Here is a 25,969-nt window from a genome sequence, read left to right as displayed (position 1 = left end):
ACTTCCCACTGATGTTCATACAAGTATGTCTAATTAAACTCAGTGGTTCAGGCACAAAGGAGGCAGAAAAGGAGGAGGGAGGTTGAGAAGAAGGGTGTCGGTAGGAGAGGGAGGGGAAGGAGTGAAGATGGCTACAATTTATTATATCACATATACAAATATATATAATATAACATCTTATATACAAATGTATAATATATTATATACAAGCATAAATATGCATATATAATATAAATTTGTATATATGTTATATGTACAAATAAGTGAAACTAAGACAATTACAAAGAGAATGGGTAAGTAAACAATAGCACAGAGAGGCCCAACCACCTCAAGACCAAGGGCATGGAGTAGAGCAAGTACAGGCCAAGCCAGTGAGGTGCATGTATGAGATAAAGCCACAGTGAGAATGTAGGCAGCACCCTGCAGAACTGGAATCTTAAGATGGCTCCTGGGGCCACTCCCATCTGACTCATAGCAGACCCAGGGAACCGTAGAAAGGCTTACACTTTAGAATGAACTTTTAAGAAGAGGGACCTTGGGCCTGAGCTGACTTGGATGCGACCAACCAAGAATCGGCCAAGCCAGAATGGGAGGCAACGTTGCCAAGGGATCTGCTGTACCTTTGTGTAGGCATCCTGATCAGCCCCGTGTTTGGTGAGAATGTCGGCAACGTTCACTTTATCTTCTTGGGCTGCGAGGTGTAAAGAGGTGAGTCCACTCTGTAGCAAGAACGGAAGCAAAGGAACCCATCAGAGCGGGGAAACACTCGGTCACCCACACATCACATCTTGGAAGGAGCTGGAACACACATGGCTGCTCTCCAAACATCTCACCTCACATTTTAGACAAACGGTTGGAGTAAATATAGTTTTTAGCCAAGACCTACTCTCTGTGCAAATTATACTTTCTGTTCTTGGTATTTATGATGTGAGTCTTTAAAATAATTCAGTCGAACTTCCAAACAATATTCATTTCAAGTCTACTTACACCTCCTCATGAATCTTGTTTACTTATATAATGGACCAAAAATATTGCTGAAACCTTATAACCTCAGCAATAATCAATATTTTCATCAATAAAGTGTCATAGTAATGTTAAAAAAATATATTGAGTTACTGGAAGTAAGCTCAAAATGTTTTTTTCCAGTTTACTCTAGAGGGAAGGAGTTGTCTTCAAGATGGTAATATTTTTTTAAAGTAACACTATCATTTATATAACAACCTAAAACTTGGCAATTTTTATATAAACAAGTTTATTCTTTGAGTATTCACTAATCAGCGTGTTGATTTGCATACATGAATAAAGTGCAGTCAAGAATTAATTGAATAAAAACATCAAGGACTAGAGAGGGGAGAAGCAGCAACTTATCCAGGTGATGGATGTCACGCCCTGGCACTCCCACTATGTACGAATAGCTTTTCTCAAACACAACTGAGATTAAGGGTATCAGATATAATTGCAGCAGGTAAATTTTGAGTACTTTTCATACTAGGAAGAACTCACAGAAGTTGGACGTAGCCATGAGCCAAGTTCCTGCCTCTAGAGTCCATAGCCCAGCTTAGAGGATACCCAAGCTGGGTTCCACTCCTCCAACTGGCACTCCCATATCCTTTGTATTTACCTTTCCTTTGGGATTTTCAGTGAATACCGGTGATTAGCTGTAGGACCTCAGGCAAACCCCACAAACACCTTCACTGTTGAGTCACAACCCCAGTTCCCTTACTACCTTTTCTTATAAAACAAGGACTCACTAAAGGACCCGGACTAGTCACGGACTTAAGAGCTCAGACAGGTTTTGCGTTTATGAGTCTCCTGCTTCAGCCTCTCTAGCTGGGAAAAATAAGGCTGTGCCATCAAACATGCCTAACAACGTTGGACCCGTAAACTGAGGTAGGTACCTTGCTCAAGGTTAGTTGGCAACCTGGTTAATTGGCCTGCCCCTGACCACTGCTGGGAGGCTCAGTCTCCCCTAGCATTGAGGCCGAGAGAGATGAGTATGGCCTTCAAACCCCATAGCTTCCATCATGGTGCTATCCCTAGAAATTAACAGACACTCTAATCGTTGAAAACATGCTTGAGGCTTTTCAGGTGTGGTTGCTGTGTCATATGTACATCAGTAGGTGGCAGTGAGGAGAGAGGCTATGTCTGTGCTCAGTGTTCTGACCTAGGAACATCTGGATGATTAGTAGCTTAACATTCCCTGAAAAAAGAGAGCCTGAGAGGATCACCAGTCTGGTATCCCAGTGACTGAATAGGGAACTATGATGAGACGAACACCCGACTGGCCACAGGAAGGTCCAGAAAGGTTCCCAGAACAGGGATCAATCTGAAGACTAGAAGAACCCCACAGACCCCAGATGGGCGTGATCACAAGACAGTTAACCCTCATAAGGGGTCACTTGGGCAAGCCAGGTGAGGAGCGAGCCCAAAACAACCACCAGACCAGTGCTATGGCACCCAGAAAGGGAGTTAGCCTGAGATGGTCACCAGTCTGTGCAGACTTAAGGGAGTGGGCAAGCCCAAGATGACCCTTCTCTACTGCCATAATGCACAAACAGGACACAGCACTCCTGAGATCCACCCCAGACATACAGAGACTTAGGGCAACACTAAGAGGAGCAAGGAAATGTGGAGAAATGGAATAGAAAAGGAACAGAAGGACATGGGCACAATGAAGAGAGGCAGAACAGGAGACTCAAGGTTAGTGAGGAACGGCCTGATGTTTGTAGCTTGTGATTCCACCTAGGACCAGGTGGGTTAGCCTGTGCTACTATCAGAGTCTATGGCTTCATAGCAGCAGGGGTCTGTTACCACTCTACCACAGGGCAGAGCTGGCCCTGTGGACATGACAACAGGAGAGTTGAGCCTGCCCCTAGCCAGTTGCTATACTTGAGAGCCCCCCACATTGCTGGAGTTGCAAATGAGGACTCCTAAGAATACCAGCCTGGGAGAGCTGGCCCTACCACTTGTCTCTCATGTGGTGGTGTGGATGAAGAAGAGATACCTTCTTCCCCTCTTGGCCATAACTTCCTGAAGTAGGCAGTAGACATGATCCTGGGGTCATGACAGCAGGAGAGATGTCCCTATCCCTCACCAGTTGCAGCACTCAGGAGAGCAGGGCCTGTACTTCGCCTGGGCAGCACAGTAGAAGTGGCCCTAGATATGAGGGTTGCAGCCCCAAGGGCGAAATGAGAGAGTCAGCAGGCTGACCAGCTCATATACTTCTCAGGCCCATATACAGGTCTTTGAATTGGCCCACCCCAACATCTATCCCATCCATAAACTGCTGGAGTGCACAAAGAGGCCATCCTAGCGATCCAAAACTGCAGGATCTCCATGACACAGGGCAACAACAGGATATCCAAGAGGAGTCCCATTGAGTTTCCAGTATTGATAGTGTAGCAGAAACCGGAGGCCTTGTACCAGATGAACAAGTCATTTCAATGAACATTTGCAAGCAAACAGTGTGGACAAAAGGGTATCCTCTGGACATACTGTGTACACTAAGGCTTCCACAATGAGATTTCCTTTCTCTGTTGGGGAGGTGTGGAACAAGTGTGGAAGGTGGGGATGAAGAGTGTGGGACTGTGGTGCATGATGTGAAATTCACAGAGAACCAATAAAAACTGGAAACAGATTTAAGAAAAGAAAAGATGGGTGGCCCATGCAGATAGAATGTTTTACAACTTTGCAGGGGACTTTCTTTTTAGGGGTTGATACTTGCTAATCCTTGAACAGCTTAGCTCAACTTCCAGTTTCATAAAAAATCAGCCTGAAGAAGAAAAATCTTGTTTGCATCAAAATTCTGTCACTTATAAACAAATATTATTTAATCCTACAGCATAAAAGTCTTAATATTAAGACAAAGCAGAAGATACTTAAGAATCTGAATATAAGCATGAGACAAAATTTTTCTCTTCAAATTGATTTTTTTTCTTGTGATTTCTTGAAGCAGGGTGTCGCCACGCAGCCCAAGCTGATCTCAAAGTGAGGAACCTCCAAAATGAAATCATTTTCTTCATCGCTCAGCGTGTAAGTCAAGAAGCTCCTTAAATATGTCCTATCTGGCTGATTAACTTCTTTGAAAGCTGGTAATATATTACAAAGGACGCCTTCAAGGAGGGCAAAGTACATCCACTCTCTATATTTTCAAAATTAAAAAGTGTGCTGTCAGAAGCATCGCTCGGTCAGTTTCACGTACTGTCCAGAATGTTTCTCTCTGAGGTGTTGAACAGAGTTGACTAGGAGACACCCTAAACAATATAAGCTACTTATCTTGATTGACCCTCAGAACCAGAGGATAAGACCTTATCACTGAAGACACTACCCACAGAGAAAGACCAAGTTCCTCCTGGCCAGGAAGCCTCCTTCTTGATGACTAGTTTTCATAGTACTGAAAGGTGTGATGCAGACTACTGCGGATCAGGGAGGTCATCAGCAATCTCACCTGTCAATCATCAGTAAAGAGTGGCCTGCCTGGACACGCCCACGGGTGTAAGAGTGGCACAGGTGTTACATGGGTAACCACTGCTTTATGAATGGATGTAAGGCTCATTTCACAGGATAAAACATGCATGTTTGGTATTGAAAATCTGGCTCAAATTAAAACCTGTGGCTTGGTGGGGTTAGCATACAGGCCCCAGGAGTGAATCTATTAGAACTATTCTGCTAAACAAACACAATATCAAATGTCTGCCTATGTTATTAGTGCAGCTTTCAGACCACATCAGAGAAGTTTCTTCATGCAGTAGGTAGCTGCTAACAGAGAAACTTACAACTGATGAAAATGAAGAAAATAAGTATCCGTGGATTGCTCAGTGCACACATTGTGGGAAGAAGGGACAAAAAGATTGTAAGAGCCAGAGGTTGGACAGGACCAGAGCCAAACAGTGTCTCCTGGAGGTTACAGGTGGCTGCCTCGTCACCTCAGAGCAGTTGTGGCTGCCAGCACAGGTCCCACACAAGGTGTAGCTGGTCCATATGCTAGCACGGAATGAGACGAGGGGCTCTTGGTCCCCTAACTGAGGTGATAAGGACAGTTGACAGGTTCTGCGGGTGAGTGAGTCAGTTTCCTTCTCTGGGTCTGACCACTGGTGGATCAACAGCCACGGCGGATGGCTCCACGCCCATGAGGATGAGGGCAGAACAAACTGGACTCCATGTTTTGTTAGTTTTTGGTTTGGTTTGGTTTGGTCTTTTAAACACATGAGATTAAGAGGGGTAGGAAGAAAGGGGGATTAGATGGATGAGGATAGATGGATGAGGAGTGAGGAACAAATATGGCCAAAATACATTGTATAATATTCTCAAAGAATTAATAAAATATTATATATAAAATAGATTTTAATCCACTGAAAGTGGTTCTTAATATTTAAGTAAGTTTCTCCTGATTGTTTTCAAAGAATATGTTTCCATCAGAGAGTAAACAGTTGTGTGCCCTCCTCCTCTGTAAACAGATATTAAAGAAAAATATTTTGTATCTTAGTGTCAGGACCGCCTCATCTGGGCAAATGATCACCCCAATGGCAGGACTGAAATGTGGTTCCAGCTTTCCCTACTGTCTGGATGATACCAGCTTTCATTGTTAGGTTTTATGTTTATTCTCATTAAAATGCAAGTCTGGGAAGACTATTATAAACTCCATGCTGTGATTTAAATGCGCCTGCCAAAATTTCAAGGCAAAAACCAGGTCTCCAAATTCACATATTGGTGCTACTTAAAGTTGGGGGTCTCTGAGTAGACTTAGAATTCTGAGCGTCAACAAGGGTGAAGCTCCCATCCTCCATTTGTGATGTTCTCCTCTGTGTCATTATGTAACAAGAAACCCCGCACCAGACTCCGAAGAGGCACTGATATCAGCCTGTTGGACTTCTCAGCCTAAAAGCCATAAACCCATCCGAACTCTTGTTCTCTAAAAAGTTCCCAATCTCAAGTATTTTGTCATAGCCACAGACTGAAACAATACACTTCGAGGATCTAGGAAGACTTGTGGTAAAAAGGACTTTGGAGACAAAAATGAAGGATGCATTGAGACCCTTTGAATGATACAGACAGGGATCAGAGTTCTCGGTACACTGGGGACAGTCTACTTGTATCATAGCTCTTCTAAAGACTTCATGTTATATAAAACCCCTGTAAATGTGGGTAAGCCAACCTGCACTTGGTATTCCAAAAGTACTGGTTAATTCACCAACCACACTGGAAAGCGTGGTTGTGGGGAAATCCCAGGAACCTTACTTTTTACCTTACCCAATGACACGGCACAAAGAGCACCAAGAGATTCAAATGGTCAGTTAATAGAATGGTCAGTTAATAGAATGGTCAGTTAATAGAATGGTCAGTTAATAGATTGGTCAGTTAATAGAATGGTCAGTTAGTTAATAGAATGGTCGGTTAATAGAATGGTCGGTTAATAGAATGGTCAGTTAATAGAATGGTCATTAATAGAATGGTCGGTTAATAGAATGGTCAGTTAATAGAATGGTCAGTTAATAGAATGGTCGGTTAATAAGCACAGACTATAATTTTCAGTTGCTCAGCAGCTTCTCCTGGTTGATATACGTAAATCTGTAGTAGGTATATACCTTCATTGACCAGTACAATTAATATGGTCATCTAAAAAGGCTATTCACTGGAAGGAAAAAAAAATCTTACTGCGGGGCTTTCTCTGAAAAAGATGTTCTAACCAGAGCCACCCTGTATGATAGGTGGAAAGTGGTTTAAAAATCTGTATTCCATTAAGTTCTTAAGCCACAAACCAGACTCACCTGTTGAGGCCAACCTGTAGTTGGAGTCACTCTTACTGTCACTTGTCCCCTAGCCACTTTCTTACTGCAATTTGCAATCACAACCAGCAGAACGTAGGGCACGGTGTGGCTGCTGGAAATGGTCTTAACTCCTGGGGAGTATGGGCTAGCCTCCTGTAATGCTCACACCACAAGGGGACACTGAGAAACCAGGGCTGCGCTGAGAGGTAACTGGACTGGCTTGCGAAGGAAAGAAAAGACCCACACTGCAGAGTTCTGGGAAGCAAACCTGTGGGGGCAATTGGCAGCATCCCCTGGTTTTCTAGCTCTCACGAGCTTACCTTGCCTCCCTTGCTATCTTGGGGCTCTAAACACAGCCAGGTTTCCTTTCCTTTGCACACTTGCACAAAAGAGGATTCAAACACACACACACACACACACACACACACACACACACACATACACATTTTTGTTTGAAATATTCTCTGCTTGGTTTCTATTGGAGTTTATGCGGTAGACTTGATGGACACCAGAGTCTAGAAGAGAATACCTTGGTTGACATGTGGATGTTGGCTCCTTTCTCCAGAAGCAAGGTGACCATGTCCGTGTGCCCCTCTTGTGAGGCTAGATGCAGTGGAGTGACCCCTTGTTTTGTCACAGTGTTCGTCTCAGCTCCATAATTCAGCAGTGTGGAAGCTATCTGCATCTGGTTCTTCTTGGCAGCAATGTGTAAAGGAGTGTAGCCATTCTACAGAAGAAACAAAAAAGAAGGACGTCACACACACACACACACCCACATACACACACGATACACATACACATCACATCACACATAAACGCATGCGTGCACACACATCACACACAGAGAGAACATTTAGTAAGTGCTCAAATATTTACCTGCAGTGGGAATAATGAGGTATAGTTCAGCCAGAAACGATAAATGTAGATGACAGCTAACTTGGATGCCTAGCTGTAATGTATTTCTATCTAACCATACCCAAATCTTTGCAACCAGAAAAGGATCACTTGCTATACCCTAGAACAGATACAGATGTAAAAGCACCAAGTCTAAATCTAAACATCTCTTCATAGCTCGATTCTTCCCCAAACACAATAGGAAGTACGGAAGGCACTTTTACATGACAGTCCATCGGTGCTTGGTGGTGGCTTGCTTCTCTGTCTAGAAACTTCTATAGAAGCTTCTCTCGTCCAGGCTAAGTATCCCATTCCTTCAAGTGTTCTGACCCTTTGGTCATTTCTAGTCCTCTCTCCCTGAAAGATCACCTGTTCTGTGCTGACTATGATCTACCCATCATACTCCCGGATCGTACAGTTTCCCATCGCTGAATTCTATACGTCAGATACTATTTTAATCACACAGAATTAAATTGAGTAACTTCTATGGTATTGTTATGATACTTTTCCCCAAATGGTCCTAACTAGAGTGTTCTTTCCATTCCCCGAGCAAATGCTATTTAAGTCCTAGAATAAGCCAGGCTCTGTGGCGGGTGAAGGAACACAAAGTGGATAAGATTTGCATCATTAGGGATCTAATGTAATCTGACTATTTTCCAATCATGATAAAAAGTTTAACATGCGATGTTAAAATACATTGTTCAACTAAGTGGCTGAAAGATGTGACAGTTGAGTAAAAATGTATGTGCAAACAGCATAAACTGAGAGGACAGTAGATAATCTGTTGCTAGGTAACCAGGCTTACATGCAGATGACAGATACACATGAAGGTAGTTGTAGTCTACAGACCCACTTAAAACTCTCCACAATGAAGCTGACAGAGATAAACATTTGAAAGACCATGAAACAAGAGACTCCTTATAAGTACAGAGTAAAAAGTTTGATGTTAGAAGAAATGAGGGTATGAAAGGTTATGTTTTATAGGCAAGGAGGAAAAAAAAATCTATAATGCCTTTGTCAGGTTATATGTCTCAGTATCTAAAACACGGACAGCTAGTAATAAGATTAATCTCCAGAAGCTGATATGCACTCCTATTGAAAACTGCTGGCTCGGAAAATTGCAAAAGTAAGTAAATAAAATAAAAGGTTTTAGACAGAGCGATAGGTGGAAACAGTTTTTCTTTCTAAGTTGCGAATAGCGGACGCTATTATCACTGTTTCATGGCTATTATTTAAAAACAAGGCCCATGTATACTCAGATTATAGATACATGGCACCTGGAAATCCTAGGCTCTGGTCCTCACCTTGGCAGTGGCATGAGGGGAAGCACCCTTCTCCAGCAGCAACAGCGCCACCTTCTGGTTGTCATAATGAGCAGCAACATGGAGCGGGGTAAGGCCATTCTGTAAAGGTGGTATTTGAATCTCAGCATTAATACATTAGCGTTAGCTGCTCTGGAGCTACCAGGATACACGGACGGTGCGATCGATTAATTACACGTTAATCAATTAATATGGTCAATGGAAAGATAGTTTTCGTATTAGAAACATAACTAAAATCGAGAATGTTTGCGCCGAAAATTAGCAAAGGGCAGTTTTCTGTTCACAGCAAACAAAAATCCAAATTCCTATGTACACCAGGATTCTTAATATAGAGAAGCTGTGGGCCCTTCAGGATAAGGCACAGCAAAAAATAAAAAAACTGCTTCTAAATTGCAGTCTACAACAAAGGTTGGGGGCATATATTCCCAACTTGGGTAGTTGGTGTAATTTTGCCTGGCGCATTAATCTTGATTTCTGATGAGTGGTAAAAAATAAATAAATAAATAAAATGAGTCAACAGAATCCAATGACGAAAACCATACCACGGGAACCGGCTTACCTTCCCTGCTGAATCTGCGGCTGCGCGGCGTTGCAAGAGAAGTTTTGCCACATCCAGGCTTCCATACTTGGCTGCTACGTGCAAGGGAGTGAAGCCCTTCTATAGTGCGACAAAGAAATGTAACAATTAGGGTATTCCTTTTCTCAGTTCCTTACAAAATTTTTGTTAGCCCATTAAGCAAACTCCGTTGAGTCCCTGCTTGTAAAAAATGATGGCGTGTCACAAGGCCCAACTCGCTTGGGGAAAGTGTTACCAACAATCCTGGAAACGACAGGAGCATAAATGCAGTCTTGCTGGTTTGACAGTGACGTCATACGACCCAATCCACTCACTACCGAAGACTACATACTGTCAGGAAAACACCATCGCTGTGATCTTTTGATCTTTCTGAACTACCAAGCAGCCTTACCCCGTGTGCAGTCGTTAAGAAGTATTTATTAAATTGTAAAGGAAAATAAAACAATGCCCAGTTTTGTTTTGTTTTTTTTTAAAAATGATGGTGTGAAATCTGCCAGTCCTGGGTTAGTCTAAGAGTTAGGAATAAAGTTTACCCATAGCTGGTAGGAGCTTTGTTAGGCTTGATGGAGTTAACAACAATAACAACCAATGTGCCTGAACTCTTGGAGACTGGATCTTGACATTAGTAGAGTTGAGATTCGTAATCTCCTCTGGTGTCAGCAAACTGCTTTGATTTACGAGTGGAAAGTGGAGGACCAGAGGTCCATCTTTGGTCTTGCCCAATCTAAAATGAACGGCTGTCTTTGATTTCTTATCATCCTGTTGATATTTTTTAATTCCAAATTTATTTATTTAAGTTTTAGAATATTTTGTGAAGCTTTGGTTGCAAAAGGAAACAATGATTTGATTCAGCTGACATATTTTCTGTAAACTGGCCAGATAGATGATCTACATAAAAACATTGCTTTTTTTTTTAACATACCAACATTTGTTCTCTTTCCCGGAAGATCAATTTCTCTAGTCAAATCTGTTGTCCTGGTACGCCATTGGCTGATTAACACTAAATAGTTAACCACAAACTGAAGCTTTAGCTATGTGCTTTTAAAAAGTGCTTGGCCTACACATTTTGTATGCATACCTTCAATGTCCTATGGACCTAACAGCAGTACTTCAGAGAGCAGCACGCTATAAATAGCGTGGGTCCCAGTCCTGAAACCTCCAGGTGGCACAACTCCTGCCCTATGATGTCACCTACCCTCCTGGACATATGCCTCAGAAAAAAGCTTTTCTGGAACAATAGTAGGAGTTGGAGAACTCTAACACTCCCCAGGGCCCAGAAAACAAACCCAGCAAATACTTCTGTACTGGGTGCTATTTAAGACCCCATCAAAAGCACTGAATATTTCCCAAGAACCAATACTGCCCTTTCATAGAATCACCAGATCAATTATTTTTAATTAAAATGACATTTAATTTCTTTTAGAAAAAGAAATAAGCATTTGGTCTTAAAAAGCTCTTGGATGGGAGTGAATCCTCTGGCTTTTTGCCCTGTAGGGGACAAATGTAGGGATGACTAGAGGATGGCTTCCTTTAGCAGCCTTCCACAGAAGTTCACCTGCTGTTAAGGCTCTGCTCCCAGCACTCCACGCACACAAGGGTTGGGCTGTGCTAGCTTGGGTAAAGTAGATTTCTGTGGTACAACATTGTAGGGAGGAAGAAAATACAGGCCTATCCTTACAGTCCAGTTGAAGTTGTGCTGACCCTTTGTACATTTGGAAACCCTTATCAAACCAAACTGCTTAGTTTTGGCAGAATGACGGGAGCATGGCTAGAAAGCGTCTCTTGAGTCACAGGCCACTTCTCTCCATGTGAATGTCACCAGGGCTTCGTCCCCCTCTGGTATTTATAAACACTCAAGAGGCGTCAACAATGGCGACTCACTCAGGATTCAGCTCACCTCAGTGCTAAACTGTTCTGTGTAACAATTGTGTCTATTTTACTGCACTGTGGAATTGCATGTTTTTTCGATCCTAAAATATCTTTGAAAGACAGGAGACTATTTCCCATGCCTTTACTTTTATATCTACTCATCCTATTCCTCATCTATTAAGATGGCTGCCAAGTCTCTCGGGTTACCATAATCATTGTACATTGGTTGCTTCATGTCTAAGTTCTGAGTTTTTTTTTAAGAACTTTTAGAATGCATTCACCTTTTAAGATGGAATAATTTGAGGATTTATCAATTCCTTAAGTCAGAACATTTGAAAATACATTTATTTGTATTTTATGTATAGGAATGTACATCATGCCTGACTGTATGACTGTGAATCACATCTCACTTCGGGAGCCAGTAGAGGGTGTCACGTTCCCTGGAATCGGAGTTACAGGTGGCTGAATATTGCTTTGTGAGTGCCGGGTCCTCTGTCAGAGCCGCAAGCACCCTTAACTACTGAGCTATAGCGCCAGTTCCACATCAGAACATCTGTTTTTCTGATTAGCCTGGTGCTGACAGTAACTAGTAGACTGCTCTCCCTGAGGGCTCAGAGACCACAGTAATACTCCAGTCCATACTTGATAACTTCCTCAGCCTTGGGCATGGAAGTTACTCCAATTTATTGAAGACTGGCTGAAATAGCATTTTAATTCATCTGAACCGCAACTGTATGTGTCGAAAGTACTTTGCCCTCTGACAAGCTCATATATTCTAGGGTTCTCTTCGCCTTGCTTCTGTGCTCTAAACACTAGCTCAGGCTAATTTGCTCTAGCTCTTCGGGCATGTTCATGCTTTATTGTAACTCACCTCCATGTGGTGACTCTCTAGTGGACTATGTCCAACAGAAGGAAAAGCTGTCCTGTACCACCATGGAGTCTTGAACACAGGCTTGGGATAATTTAGTCTCTGCTTGGTGTTAGTACAACTTGGGAACTGCTCTGCAAAACCTGCTCTGTTTAGACACTGTAAGCAACTACAGAGAAAGTTAACCTGGTAAACGTTGAGGTAGTGGTTTGAATAAGGGTCCCCATTGACTCAGGAATCTGAATGCTTGACCTCCAGTTGTTGGCACTCTCTGGGGAGTTGTGGAACCTTAGTAGGTACAGCCTTGCCTTATGTCCCATTCTTTCTCTGCCTCCCAGTGTGCTGATGAAAAGTGGTCACCCAGGTTCCTTCTCCGGCCACCTATTGCCATGCCATCCCTGACGTTATGAACACCTACTTTCTGGACTTGTAAGTCCCAATAATCTCCCTCTGATATGAGCTGCTTTGGGTCATGATGTTTTATCTTAACAACCAAAAGGGCCTGACAGAGTTGAACAAAGGAAATGAGATACCAAATGAGAGGTGATGGGGTTAGCATTGGGAAGGGCAAGATGGAGGCAAGTGAGATATCCTTCCCTCGGCTCTGTCACCCAGCAAACAGCTCTACTGCTCTAATGCAGGATTCTCTACCTCACTAGTGATGACAATTCAATGTACTTAAGAATCCCCCCTTTATTTTCTCTAGGGAATATGTATTATACTAAAAAGGGGGAAATGTAAACTTTGGTTTGTAGTAATGAAATCATAATTAGGTTTCTGGATACCTACACCACTCAGAACTAGCACATTAGATAGAAGACAGGAATGCAAGAATTTTCCTTGAAGATACTACCTAAAGTGTTGCAACCTCCTCTCATCATTTAGATTGTAACCTAAAATACTCAGAGAGAGAAACGAGTCAGAGACCCGGCAGAGATTTATTTTCCCTTCCCGAAACTCTTCTGCAGCTGAATGAAGCCTCAGCTCCTCTTAGTCATCCCCCTTACCTTGGTAGCTAAGGAGTGTGCGGCTCCGGCTTCCAGCAGGACAGAGGCCACGTCTACCTGCCCTTCCCGAGCAGAGATGTGTAGCGGTGTGTACCCATTTGTGGTGGCTGCATCTGGATGAGCCATGTGTTGTAACAGCAGCTGGACGATTTCTGTCTTACCCAGTCTGGAGGCAATATGTAAAGGCGTCTGCTCCTCCTACAACTCAAGGCAAGTCATCAGTTAGGTCCCCTGCAAACCCAACCTCGTGAACAACGCATCAAATGCTTCATGGTGCCTTCCCCTAGGGAGAGTCTCGTCTCTAGAAATCTCTACTCAAAAACTGTTACTACCCGGCCATGGCCTCCCTTGTATAGGTTATAGAAGCGATCTGTTTGACCACAAAAATGTCTCTTTTAAAATTTTAAAAATATTTTATGTGTTTGGTTATATGTATGGACATGCACCAAGAATGTATAGTTCCCATGGAATTCAGAAGAGGCATCAGATCCTCTGGAACTAGAGTTATAGACAGTCTGTGAGCCATTATAAAGGTGTGGACCTCAAACCCCAGTCTTCTGCAAAAGCAGAAGGTGCTCTTAACCACTAAGCCCGTCCCTTAAGTTTTTTTTAAAAGTATGTATGTATATTCATAAACTTGGTAACTGTTTAATGAAGACCCCCAAACCATCTCTTAACTCTTTCAGACTTCAACCCTCTCTATGCTTACTTACAGGCAAACTCATGGTTTTGAAGGAGAAAAAAAAATCAAGTCCAGAAATCCTAAGACCTAGATTCTCCTCCAAGAGCTTTCAACAAGAGGCAGGATTTATTCTGGGAACTGAATCAAGAGAAAAGACCCAAGGAAGCTGGAAAAAATGCTATTTCTACTTCACTCCCGAGCCAAGGACACAAATGATGGCCATTTTGTTCTAGGAGAACTGCGGATAAAGACGACATTGTAAAATGATTTAAAGAGATGCTGTTCCAGGAAGCATTGCAGATGCACTTGCAAGGCACATCTAGGACTTCAAAGATGAAATGGAACTCTGGCAAGAAAAAAAAATGGCGTAAATTCTCTGCCAAATGTTTTTGCTCTAAGACCAGAGAAGCTGGAGCTGAGGAGAATAGCAGGAAGGACATATTCGACAGAGTTCATAAGATCACCTGACTCTAACGTATTGTAAAAAAAAGCCCTGCCTCTTATAAAAAGGGTGAGTCACCATAAAAGAGGAATAAAAAGCTGAGGACACTGCCGGGGATAAAGGGAAATGAAGACAAAAAGATAATAGATCTGTCCAAATAAATATAATACTTGAACATTATTACTTTTTTTAAGAAAACCTATAGGAAGAGGTGAAATAGCATCATACGCATTTCAAAGTAGGAGGAAATGGATAAGTAGCAAAATTATTTTACCAATAGAATTGGAATCATATAAAAAAATCTACAACTTACAAATTTCTTTCATGCATGATGCATATATGACTTGCCCTATAATAGACACCAAAAGAAAGCGTAAAATGTATTACTGAATGATTTCTTTTTCCAGATCAAGTTACTAAAAGTGCAGTGAGGTCTCAAAGACTGCCTAAGGTCATTTAAGGTACTCAGACACTAAAGATAGATACGGTAAGATGGCCATGAAGAACATGATCGGCACAAGATGGTTTTTGACAGGAAGGATCAGAACGAGAGAAAGTGCTGAGCAAAGCAATCGGTCCGCACTCAAGACTGAAGAAGAGCTTCCATGGCTGACTGCTGCTGGCTTCTCCTCTTAGACTTCGCCAGCAGAGCCCAGTGGGGAGGATACGGAAATCAATGCACTCAAATGGAGATTAAAAACTTTTTTAGATTATGAATTTTATTTTATGCGTGTGAATCAATCATGGATTTTATAGAGTAGGAAGGAGATTGCAGAAATGCCGATCTTTGGATTTCTAGTCAACTGACAATCTGTAACTGGTAGAAGTTATTGGAAATTGGATAAGTTATTAATGGTAGGTCCCCCTGGTTGTCAGAGCCCAGAGCAGTAAGGTACTTCATTTGTTTGAACACAAGTTAGCAAATGTCTTACCTACATTTAAAATATTTTGATATATTTTCATCTGAAAATAAAAAGAAATAACAAATATTGCTAAGAAAATCCGTCAACCTTTGAACAGGTACATAAGGTGTAAGGTCTTTTTCAGTTTTAAGCAATTACTTCCTTGATGAACTGAAAAACTTGTGTCTGTTGCCCCAGGATAAAGTTAACTGAAACCAAGGCAAAAAAAGCCAAAACATGGGAACTTGAAGAGGACTCAAAAGAATGGGCCAAGTGACGGAGGAGTCCAGATCCCCTGACTCTTTCCAATACAAGACCTTCTCACAGAGTGCAAGTGACTGGGCCACAGCCTAGACAGGAAGCAGGTGCTCTCTGCCTCACTAAAGAAGCCTACTGTTTCTTTTGTTCCTAGGCAACCAAAATTTAAAAAGACTTGCTGAGCCCAAACATTTTACGAAAAGACAGAAAGAACAGCAGCTGGGCCAAGGTTGAAAAGTTTGATGTGACTCCTGCTACTAATGTTCCCAAAAAACCATGTCTGCTGGCAGCTGAGAAAATTTTAGCAGTTCAGTGTCAAATTAGCTTAAGCCCAGGGATCCTGCCATTGCTCAAACCTGAAGCAAAGGCCAGGCCCACAACTGTGCCAACAGAACAAACCTCTGAACAAAAAGCATCCCAGAGGGAAGACCTTGGTGAGCTCTTGACTTAAATCCACTGAGGACAACGGACAAATAGGGACTTCCTGAGGGGAAGGGCCAAAGCCAACTCATTGACTCACCAAGTAACACATGCAGTGACTCCATAGCCCTGCTTTCCAATCTGTCTGGAAAATTATGCCTCATGCCCTGGACTGACTGGAGTGTGCTAACTATACTTCTGTTCTTTTGGGGTGGTTGGTGCTGTGTACTAACATGGGTGCTCTGCATGGGTGCTCTAGCAGTGAGCTCCAACTTCAGCACCAGTGTGTGCTTTTAAAATGAATAAATTGTTGTGATTATATGCATTTCTTCTTTTATACATGGGAAGTACAGAAGGCATGACTAAGCCCCAGGTTATATGATGATGACACATTACTTCAAAAATGTATGAGGTAAAGTACAGACTACCGGGGTTCTGGAGCATGAGCCCTGGGTAATAAATGAATAGCAGAATTTTAAGCTATTTCCTCTTCTTGAGGGGATAAGTATCAGAATAGTGGTATTAGATTAAGAAAAGAAAATTTTCCTAAGTGTGTGTGTGCGTCTAGCAAGTAGAAAGGCGAAACTTGCTATTTTCCCACCCAATGTCTGCTCATTCTCTTCTGGGGCTGTCCTTTAACCTTGGGAGGAAGTAGACAGCTCATAGTCCTTGTCACTCTAGATGAGATGTCATTCACTGCATCCCAGCACCTAACCAGGCTGCATCATGAATAGGGCCCAGGTTGAACCCAGGCTCTGGAGGAGAATACAACTAGAAACCACTCGTTTTCCAGGAAAGCCTGAAAACAGGAATAGCTTTACACTTAAAAATAAGAGCCTAACATAATGACAGTTTGATGACTTCCTCCACAAGCCACATCCCAGTCAGAGGGACTTTACTGGGGAGGGATTACTGTCTTCCAGCAGAGCCAGTTAGAAGAAGGGGAAAAAAAAGCTCAGGGCCATGGGAGAAGTCCTTTTTACTCGAATCTGTGACCACAGTCCATCAGTGAAAACTTGAATTTTAGAACCCTAAGCCACCCATCCACACAAGGCTGCACTGCCCATAAAATAACTTATGTGAAAATGTTTTATGAATTACGTAGCATCAAACTAATGTTAGTGAAAACACAAAGTTCTAGGAAAACATTAAAGGATTCAGTTAAAGAAAAGCCAAAACCGCATGCCCCAAGTGTACCTAAAAAACACAGGAAATCCTGGGTTCAAATTGCTATCGATATCACAGAAGTCTATCCTGGGATGGGGGTCATTGACACTGCCTGGATACTTGTTAGAAATGCAGAAAAGTGCCCCAGCGTGCAGTGAAGAGGGTACTTGGGTGGCTGGTACAAGAATGACAGGTGGAGAGCACTGCTCTGCAAGGTGTGGATGGGCCTTGTCCATAATACAGGGGAGCTGGCCTAAGGGGCGTCATGTGCGTCTGGGAATATAAATGGTGAAGCTGAAAAGACATCATAGCGTGTGAAACTTATATTGAAAAGCAGAGAGACGTAGATGTTTCTTTGTGAAGAAGAGTATGTGTGATTGCAAAGGAAAAAAAATAGAGACTCCATGCTAAACCATGAGTGGACAGCATAGTATTGCAAAGGAAAGAGGCTCCAAATAGTCGTGTAAGGAAGGAGTTCCAGACAATGTTCAAAGACCTCTTATCTAGTCAGCTTCAGCTGTCAATCCAATGCAGCCCAGAGTTATCTGAGGAAGTCTCAGCTGGAGGACGGCCTGGATCAGACTGACCTGTGGACATGTCTATGGGGTGTTTTCTTGATTGTGGACTGATGTGGGAGGGCCCAGACTACTGTGGGCAGTGCCATCCCTAGGTCCTGGGTGGTTTAAGAAAGGCTGAGCACAAGTCAGAGGGAGTGTGCCAAGAAGCAGATTTTCTCCATGGTCTGTATGAATTCCTGCCTCTAGATCTGTGGCGTGAGCTCCTACCTGTCTTCTTCACCCAATGATCATGACATAAACTTTTAAGCTGAAGTAAACTCCTTTCTCCCCAAGCTTTTAGTCACAGCAATTGACAACAAACTATATAAAGCAGGGTGACTGTAACAATGGATCAAATCAGCATACAAAAACTGCCTTAGAGACCAAGAAGTGAGCATCTTTTCAAAACATAGTGAATTTTAATTTGATACAATTTAATTAAGAATATTAATAGGACTTATTTGAAAATAAATAAATGGAAAAAGTCTATTATTAAATGTGTATTATAAAATGTTTACTAGGAACATTACCACAATTTCTAGTATAATTAGACAAGTTTGTGACATTCAACATGAATTGGTTGACCGTGGAACTGTTTCTTTCAGGGCTGGAGTTTGAACCCAGGGCTTTAAGCACGCTGGGAAAAGGACTTTGCCACTTGGCTGTATTCTCACTGACCTGTATAGGGCTATTTCTTCAATAGTGATATATATGCACACTTAAATGGAAACAAGAAAATGTCATATCACAGAAAAAAAATACGGTCCAATAACAAAATCTCTAAACAAGGGAAAATGTGATATATGTATGATACTTTTTTAAGATTTGTTTATTTTACATGTAAAAATGCACTGTCTGCATGTATGGATGGGTAGCTTGTATGTGTCTCTGGAAGTCAGAAGGAGAAATGGAGTTACAGGCGGATATGAGTCAACATGTGGGTTCTGAGAATTGAACTCGGGTCCTCCACAAGGGCAACAAGTACGCTAAGCCACACCTGCAATGGTGACTTTTAAAGAAGTAAATTGCCTGGCTTATGAGGAGGATAGAAAGGCAGATGAGATCCAAAACAAAAGTCACGCCAAGGCTGCCCGTATACTACAGATTCCTCCACGACTGTGGAGATCACCAATCAAAGGTCCTGGGTAATGCTGCAGAGTCAGAGAATACTATGAATGCCTGCAGAAGGCTTTGGGGGTTTCTGAGTCCAAATCTCATCTTCAAGGATAAAGGCGCAGAAGTGGAGCATCCCGTATTATTAGATCACTTGCAATCTTAACAATTAAGACATTTTCACTCCAAGAGAGCTATTTTCCTCATGAAGTCATCATGGTAGGTCTCAAGACGAACTGAGTTCTAACGGGCTTATCGAAATGGAGGAAGAGCGAACATGTCTAAGTAGTCTGTGAGAATCCTGGTGCTGTACCTGCAAATGTTAACAGAACAGTGTGCAAAAGGAAGGAGAAGATATCGTAGCGTAAAGGAGTTCGGCTGCATTTAAGAAAGAATGCAAAACAAGGAGGAAAAAAATTTAAAGAAGAAGAAAAAAACCCAACCTGTGAGGGAGTTAGACCTGACTGGGAATAGACAAGTGTGAACAGGTACCTACCCTCTCATGCCTGTTTTGCTGGCACATGAGTATGCAGAATACTCAACTCTATAAACACCGGAGTATCAAGGAAAGAAGACAGCATGACAAAACGGGTAAAACAAAACCGGTAAAAGAAAAGCATCAGAACTTTGAAGACTTTTTGTTTTCAGGTAACTTGGAAAGAATCAGTATGCGAATACATGTTTAGGATAGATAGTGTCATACAGTAGCGGCAAGACTTAAGTTTACAGAACAGATAAACGTGAGCGCGCCTTTTTCAAGATTCAAGACTGGTAAAGTGGAAGCCAATTCTATTTTTATTGTATGTCAAATTTCCCAAATGTAGCTACACTCTATTCAAATGTTCCTTCAACCTGAGTGTGTTTTCATGGCTCACTCTTATATAGCTTTCCTTTATTATGATGTGTTATTGACTGGATGCTCTCCCCTTAACAGCCTGTGGTAACTCCTGATGTCAGCCTGATAGATTGAGGAATGCCTAGGAGATTGGAAGAGCTCACTTCTGAGGTGTTTGTGAGGGCACCCACTCCCTGGGATAACTGAGGGGTGGGAGGTACATTGAGCCTAATTGTGAGCATCACCATCCAAGAGACTCGGGTCCCTGGATGAAGTACACTAAGAAAGGTTTGCACCCTCTTTGCTTCCCAGACTCCGTGAACTCTGTAGCTTTGCACTGTTATGCCATTTAGGCTTCATTCCCTTCCCAGAAATGTAGATCCATCCAATCAGAGAGCCCAGATTATTCTCCCCTCCCTCTAAGTTACTTTCTCAGATACGTATCGCAGTAGTGAAAAGATGACTGATGTGTATAATTTGGAATGCAAAACTCCAGAACTACGGAAGACGTCCCAACTTAAAGAGGGGGTGCATATGCTGCAGGAGAATACTGGGTGAGCCGCACCTACCCTGGCTCTGGCATCCACAAGAGCGCCGTTCCTCAGGAGACATCGAACCACTTCCACCTGCCCAGCCCGGGCCGCCATGTGAAGCGCCGTCTCACCACGCTGCCGGGAAAACAAAGATTGTGCAACCGTAAATAACCCACTGCCCTGGACAGTCAAGTTGTCCCTTTGGTGAAATTCAGCAAGCTATCCAAGTGTATAGGTGATCTATAAGAAGGCATAATTGTCCAGTGTATAGGTGATCTATAGGAAGGCATAGTTGTCCAGTTTAGAAAAGCATAGTTTTGTGTTTTCTCTGTCTTTAGAAGGACAAATGTTCGGAAATGCTTTCTGCCTATGACAAACTATTGAACTTACCCAAATGTCCAGGGTACCCTGGGGTTTTGCTTCACAACTGCGTAACTCACATGGGTTTGGGTGAAGATACAATCTTTCATCCTATAAACCTAAAATCTGTCATCCATCCCATTCAATGAGAAACTCCAGATGCCAAAGATCAACACATGTATTTATACATATATATATATATATATGCATGCCATACATAGATAATTTCTTTTCAAATTTCAAACCATACTGCTAAACACAATCATTTGTCTGGTTTGTCTTTTTTTGTTGTGAAATTAAACTGTGGCTACTCATATGAGAAATCTAATTTTTCAAAGAAGAAAATTTTCCCTGCTTATCTTAATGATCATATTTGACTATAGATGGTCACACAGAAGGCTACTGAGAGGTGAATGGTGTCGCTGTTTACATTTTTCAGTTGCTGCATGGACCTTATGTCAGTCCTCAGGTATCTATGCAATACCCAGGTCTTACGTACTCCTCAGGAGATGGTGAAGGAGGGGTTAGAGACGAGATATTATTCTTCGAGAGAAACCTGTTCTCACTGAAGCGGGCAGGGATTTGGTCCTTCCAATAATCTCAGGGTTAGAGCACGACATTAGAATGAAACAAGCTGACTCAGCACAGTTGTTCTAGAAGGTGAGCTGACAGTAACACAGCAGAGGAGTACAATTCACGTGAACTAGGTTGACTTTGAACTTGCCTGCGTTGGGATGGCGTGCTTCTGAAGAACTCCTGTGAATGGTGCCTTGATTCTTTCCATGAAATCCTCTCATATCTATTAAAGGAGTGGGGGTCACGCCTCATGGTTCACTTTTCTCACCATGATGAGACACATGGCTTTTGCAGTTACAAGGAATGTGTGTCAAGTGGTATGATTAGAAAGCATTAACCTAGATACTGATGTGAATATTGTCTTCTGGGCTAATAGCTCCTGCGTCTTCTTCTGGCCTTGTTTCCTGATGGTGAATTTTGATTTTGTAAAGCCAGTTGTATACGAAAGGTGATGTTTTATAAAATAACAGGAGTCAAGCTTGCCTATAACTCTCCAGATGCATGGAGAGTTTTCCTCTCTGGGCAGGATTTTACCCTTTTTCCTGCTGTTGCTCACAAGTGTCTAAATAAATGAGACGGGTGTCTTAGAACTACAGAAAGAGAACAACTCAACGTTTTGTTTCTAAGTCTGATAAAGTTAGCTATTTCAGTATTTTGTTTTGTAGAAATAAAGACAAGATTAATTCTTTCCAGAAAGTAGGTCAAATATGCCCCCAAGGAATTCCTATGTAATGTTGAATTGACATGTTTATGTTTACGCCACATTTTATTGTAAGTTTTCAAAATATAAAAATATTTCAAATACTAGTCTTTTAAATATTTTTAAAACCTTTATTTTATAACTATATTAAGTTATCTTCTGGCTTCTGCACATTTGAAGGTGAATATATATATATATATATGTATATGGACTGTCTTATTTAAGTCTTATTTACTGATTTTGGGATAAAGGGCAATTACTGTAAGTCATGCATACTTTTTACTATTTATAGCCCCCTTGTTTATGCAGAAGTATCAGGAAAGAGTGTCAGCAAACATTGCCTTACTCAGAACCTTCCATTTCCTGACTGTTAGGCATAGCCTGATCTCCTCCTTTTAAACCACGTAACTTTAGAGACTGGTAAAAACTTTTAAATACAATATAAAGTGGGAACTTAACCATAAATGCGCTAATTGGTTACAAGAAGATAGAAAATCTTAACGCCCTGCATTGGACTCTTAAGAGCTCTTGACCGCTTGCTGTTCTGCTCTTGCAGTCACCAATGGATGCTTTACGGTGCATGATACAAGTCGCCAGTTAACGTTTACATATAGGTTTTCTGGGAATGGAAGTTGTCAGGGGGAAAAAATGTATCTGCAAATGTCTGAGTTCTTGGTGCATCTTCCGCTTGGTGTGACTTTTCAGACAGAACAAAACCAGCAGGAGGATGCGGATGCTCATGTCCAAAGCAAATACCAAGAGTCATGCCTCTGTCACAGCTTTGAAATCGGCTCAGCAGACAGCTACATTGACTCCCACTGGGGCGGCATCTCCTTGGAAAGCATCGAAGCACAAGAGACAGAACTGCATTCAGAAGGCAACACGACGCCAGCCACACACAGAGGTGCCAAGGGTGGGTGCACCGGGGGTCAGGACATGACTGACACTGTCACAGCAAGCAGGCCGTCTATGTCCACACAGCTTTGTCACCAACTCACAGAGCTCTGGATCCAGGAGCCATGTCCCAGGGTCTTGAGAACACACAAGGTCACAGGCACCACACTGCTAGAGAAAGCTGTATTCCTCTAAATTAGGGTTGCCTGACTTAGCAAATAGGAGGGTCAGATGTCCGTTTTAGTTTTAATTCCAGAAAAATCAAAATTATTTTTACCGTGTTTCAACAGCCTTACTGTTGGTATCTACTTACACTGGAAGGAATTCAGTGTTATCTGGAATTAAAATGGAAGAGGAAGTACTATATCTTAACCAGAAGTTTTATGCTATCTCCTGTGTGAAGGATCTAACCTTTAAAAAAATAAAATGAACACCCAAAAATCAACCAGGGATCTTTTGAAAGGGTGAGCACGTGTTTCCCAGGTGTTTGTTTGGTAAAGGTAATTCTTGAAGGTAAGCAATGTCAGGATAAACAGCTCAAACCAATGAAAGAATTAAGAGCTGAATGTTAACTGCCAAATCTAAGATTCTTTCAAAGCCTGAGAGGAAGGGAATAATAGAAATGCACCTGCAGTCTAATTCTCTCTATGCCCTGAGGAGATGACACAAACAGTTAAGGTATCAAGAAACTATTTGGAATTGGTCACTTAAGTGGCTGTGGTTTTATTTTAAGAATTTTCAAAAATCTCTTCTAAAAGAATGTTGACTCAGTGTGGTGGAGCCTGCCTGTGACCTAGGACTAAAGAGACAGAGGAAGAAGGATCTCCAAGTTCAAGGCTAGTCTGGTCTACAGACTGAGTTCCAAGACAGCCAGGGCTACGTTGAGAGACCCCGTCATGAAAAACTAAAAAAGAAAGAAAGGAATTTCATCCAAGTTCCCTGTTTAATACAATCACACACATTATTGTGGTAATATGATGATCTATTTTAACATAATATCACCATTGCTCTTTCGACTCTGTAGACATTGGAATGCAAATAAGGAACACGGGGAAATGGGAATAAAAAGAAGAAAAACAAAATGACAAAAGCCTGTGAGCACACAGTAGGGCTTTTCCCGAAAGTTAGTGGTCTGTGTGCAAGGCAGGTTCAATTTCTAAAAAAAAGAAATGAAATAAAAAAGTAAAAATTGTAGGAAATGACAATATTTAATATCATAGTATTTTAAAGGGGAGAATTTGATATTGAGTAAAATAACCAAAGGCAGGAAAGATGAATCTCCGTGTGTGTGTGCCTGTGTGTGTGTGTGTGTGTGTGTGTGTAAGCCAGGGATTCAGATTTCCTGTGGCCTCCTCAATTACTCTCCACCTTATTTTTTTGAGGCAGGGTCTCTTACTGAACCTGGAGCTCAAACATTTGGCTGGACTGGCTGGTCCCGAGCCCTGGGAGCTCCTCTTATCGGTCTCCAAGGCCAGTACTGGGGTTGCAGAAACACACAGGACTTAGAATATTGAGTGACAGGAATGGAGCTCAGGTCTTCGAACTTAGAAGGGGAGCACGTTAATCACCGAACCATATCGCCAGCCCCGTGAGTTCTTTAAACATTCAAAACAAAGAGTTCTATTTAAGTTGGCACATTAGGAATTGATGTGATTAAGGATTGCTATGTGACATTGCATTGGGGCCAATATGCTATGACTAAGGGCACATAAATACAGAACTGAAATTCTTTAATCGTTTTAGGCTCCCACTTTTGAATAACACAAAGGATATATCGAATAAACTGACTTCTCCAGTGGACTCTGTCTGAACACCAGAGCTTTCAAAAAAAAAACTATTTTATAAAATACAGAGAAATGAGAATGTGGGGGAAAGTGCAGGTAAAAGGAGTCTGGGTATTGTTTCATAACTTAAGTGGGGGAAGCTACCCCCAATTAGCATATGCTGCAGACAACGGCTACAAGTATGACCACTGTAATAATGGCCACTGGCATTTCTGCAGGGAGAATTATTCTGTTGTGTATGCTTTTAAAACATTTAACCCTCTGTGGTCCTGGAACTGTCTATTATCTGAGTGAACATGTACAATGGGTTCTCTCCTTCCCCCGGGAAAATTTCTTCCAGGCGATTTGCCATAAGACGGCAAACAGAGAGAGATTTTAAAGGGCGGTTCAAAACAGGGAGAGAAGTACACATATCAAGTGAAAATCCTAAATTAGACCAGAGAGAATGCTGGAACGCCCAGTACTTATTGGCAGGAAGAAACGTGCTGAGGCCAGCATTCATCCCAAAATATTGTGGATAACTATTTCAGGGGTGAAAAACCTCCTGTGCACATAGGGATGAGGCCAAAGTTAAAACTCAGTCGGAGACTGCAAATGCAAGCAGAAATAGGGGCTGCTTTGACATCCTCAATCTTCATCGCTGACCTGTATCGGGTTAGTCATGCTAAGGTAGAGCATGAAGCTTTATTTAATTAAAATTACCTGGAATACAATGCATTCAAGCAAACTAGGGTATGTTTTGTAACCCATCATTCATTCACATTCAGAGGTGTATGTGTGCGTGTGTGTGCGCACGTGTTTGCATGTGTATGTGTGTGTGGTGTGTGTGTGTGTGTGTGTGTGTGTGTGAATGTTTGCATGTGATGTGTGTGTGTGTGTGTGTGTGTGTGTGCATGTGTGCGTGTTTGAAGGCTGTCAAGGTTGACTCAGACTCATAAACCACCTGCCTCAGCTTCAAAACGGCTCAGAACTGCAGCTGTTAATGACCACACTCAGCCTTAGAGAAGCTTTGAAAACCATATCTTGTTTTACTCGATGCGTCAGATGAACGTTAAGCCCATCTGCACCAGGAAGTCTAAGCTGTGTCATTGCCAAGCTTCCATTTTGTCTCCTGACACGGTGGCCTCTGCATTCAGCAAAGCTCCAAATGTTATTTTTACGAAATGTTTCAGAGGCCGCCTCTGAGCTCTGATGACAAGACACAAGCCCACACACACACACCACGCACCCACTCTGATCCTCTCACTCGTTCTCCCTGTGGTTATTCTGACCCAAGCCATACTCACAATGTTAGTGACATCTGGAGAGGCTCCGTTCTGCAGCAGAAGGAGGACAATGTTCAAGTGGCCCATGAAGGCAGCCACATGTATTGGTGTGAGGCCAGACTGCGAAACAAAGCGACAGTAGCTTTACTCCTCTGCACCGTGGGCTTTGGGGCTTCT

General features: G+C 42.2%; 1 protein-coding gene and 1 non-coding gene across 2 annotated transcripts in view; one reads left to right on the top strand and one right to left on the bottom strand.

Annotated features, from left to right (window-relative positions):
* Ank2 (ankyrin 2) overlaps window positions 1-25,969 on the bottom strand; it is a 585,274-nt gene that overhangs the window by 90,317 nt on the left and 468,988 nt on the right. The window contains 7 exon segments of the mRNA XM_032897358.1: window positions 621-719; window positions 7,297-7,494; window positions 8,966-9,064; window positions 9,543-9,641; window positions 13,305-13,502; window positions 20,250-20,348; window positions 25,814-25,912. Of these exon segments, the coding sequence (XP_032753249.1) occupies window positions 621-719; window positions 7,297-7,494; window positions 8,966-9,064; window positions 9,543-9,641; window positions 13,305-13,502; window positions 20,250-20,348; window positions 25,814-25,912 (891 nt within the window).
* LOC116897568 lies at window positions 2,070-2,198 on the top strand. Its single transcript, XR_004387579.1, has one exon. It is a non-coding gene; the product is annotated as a small nucleolar RNA SNORA17 (small nucleolar RNA).

The sequence above is a fragment of the Rattus rattus genome, chromosome 3 (genome assembly GCF_011064425.1).
Source record: "Rattus rattus isolate New Zealand chromosome 3, Rrattus_CSIRO_v1, whole genome shotgun sequence".
Taxonomy (NCBI): Eukaryota; Metazoa; Chordata; class Mammalia; order Rodentia; family Muridae; genus Rattus; species Rattus rattus.
This window is presented reverse-complemented; position numbering and strand designations above follow the sequence as displayed.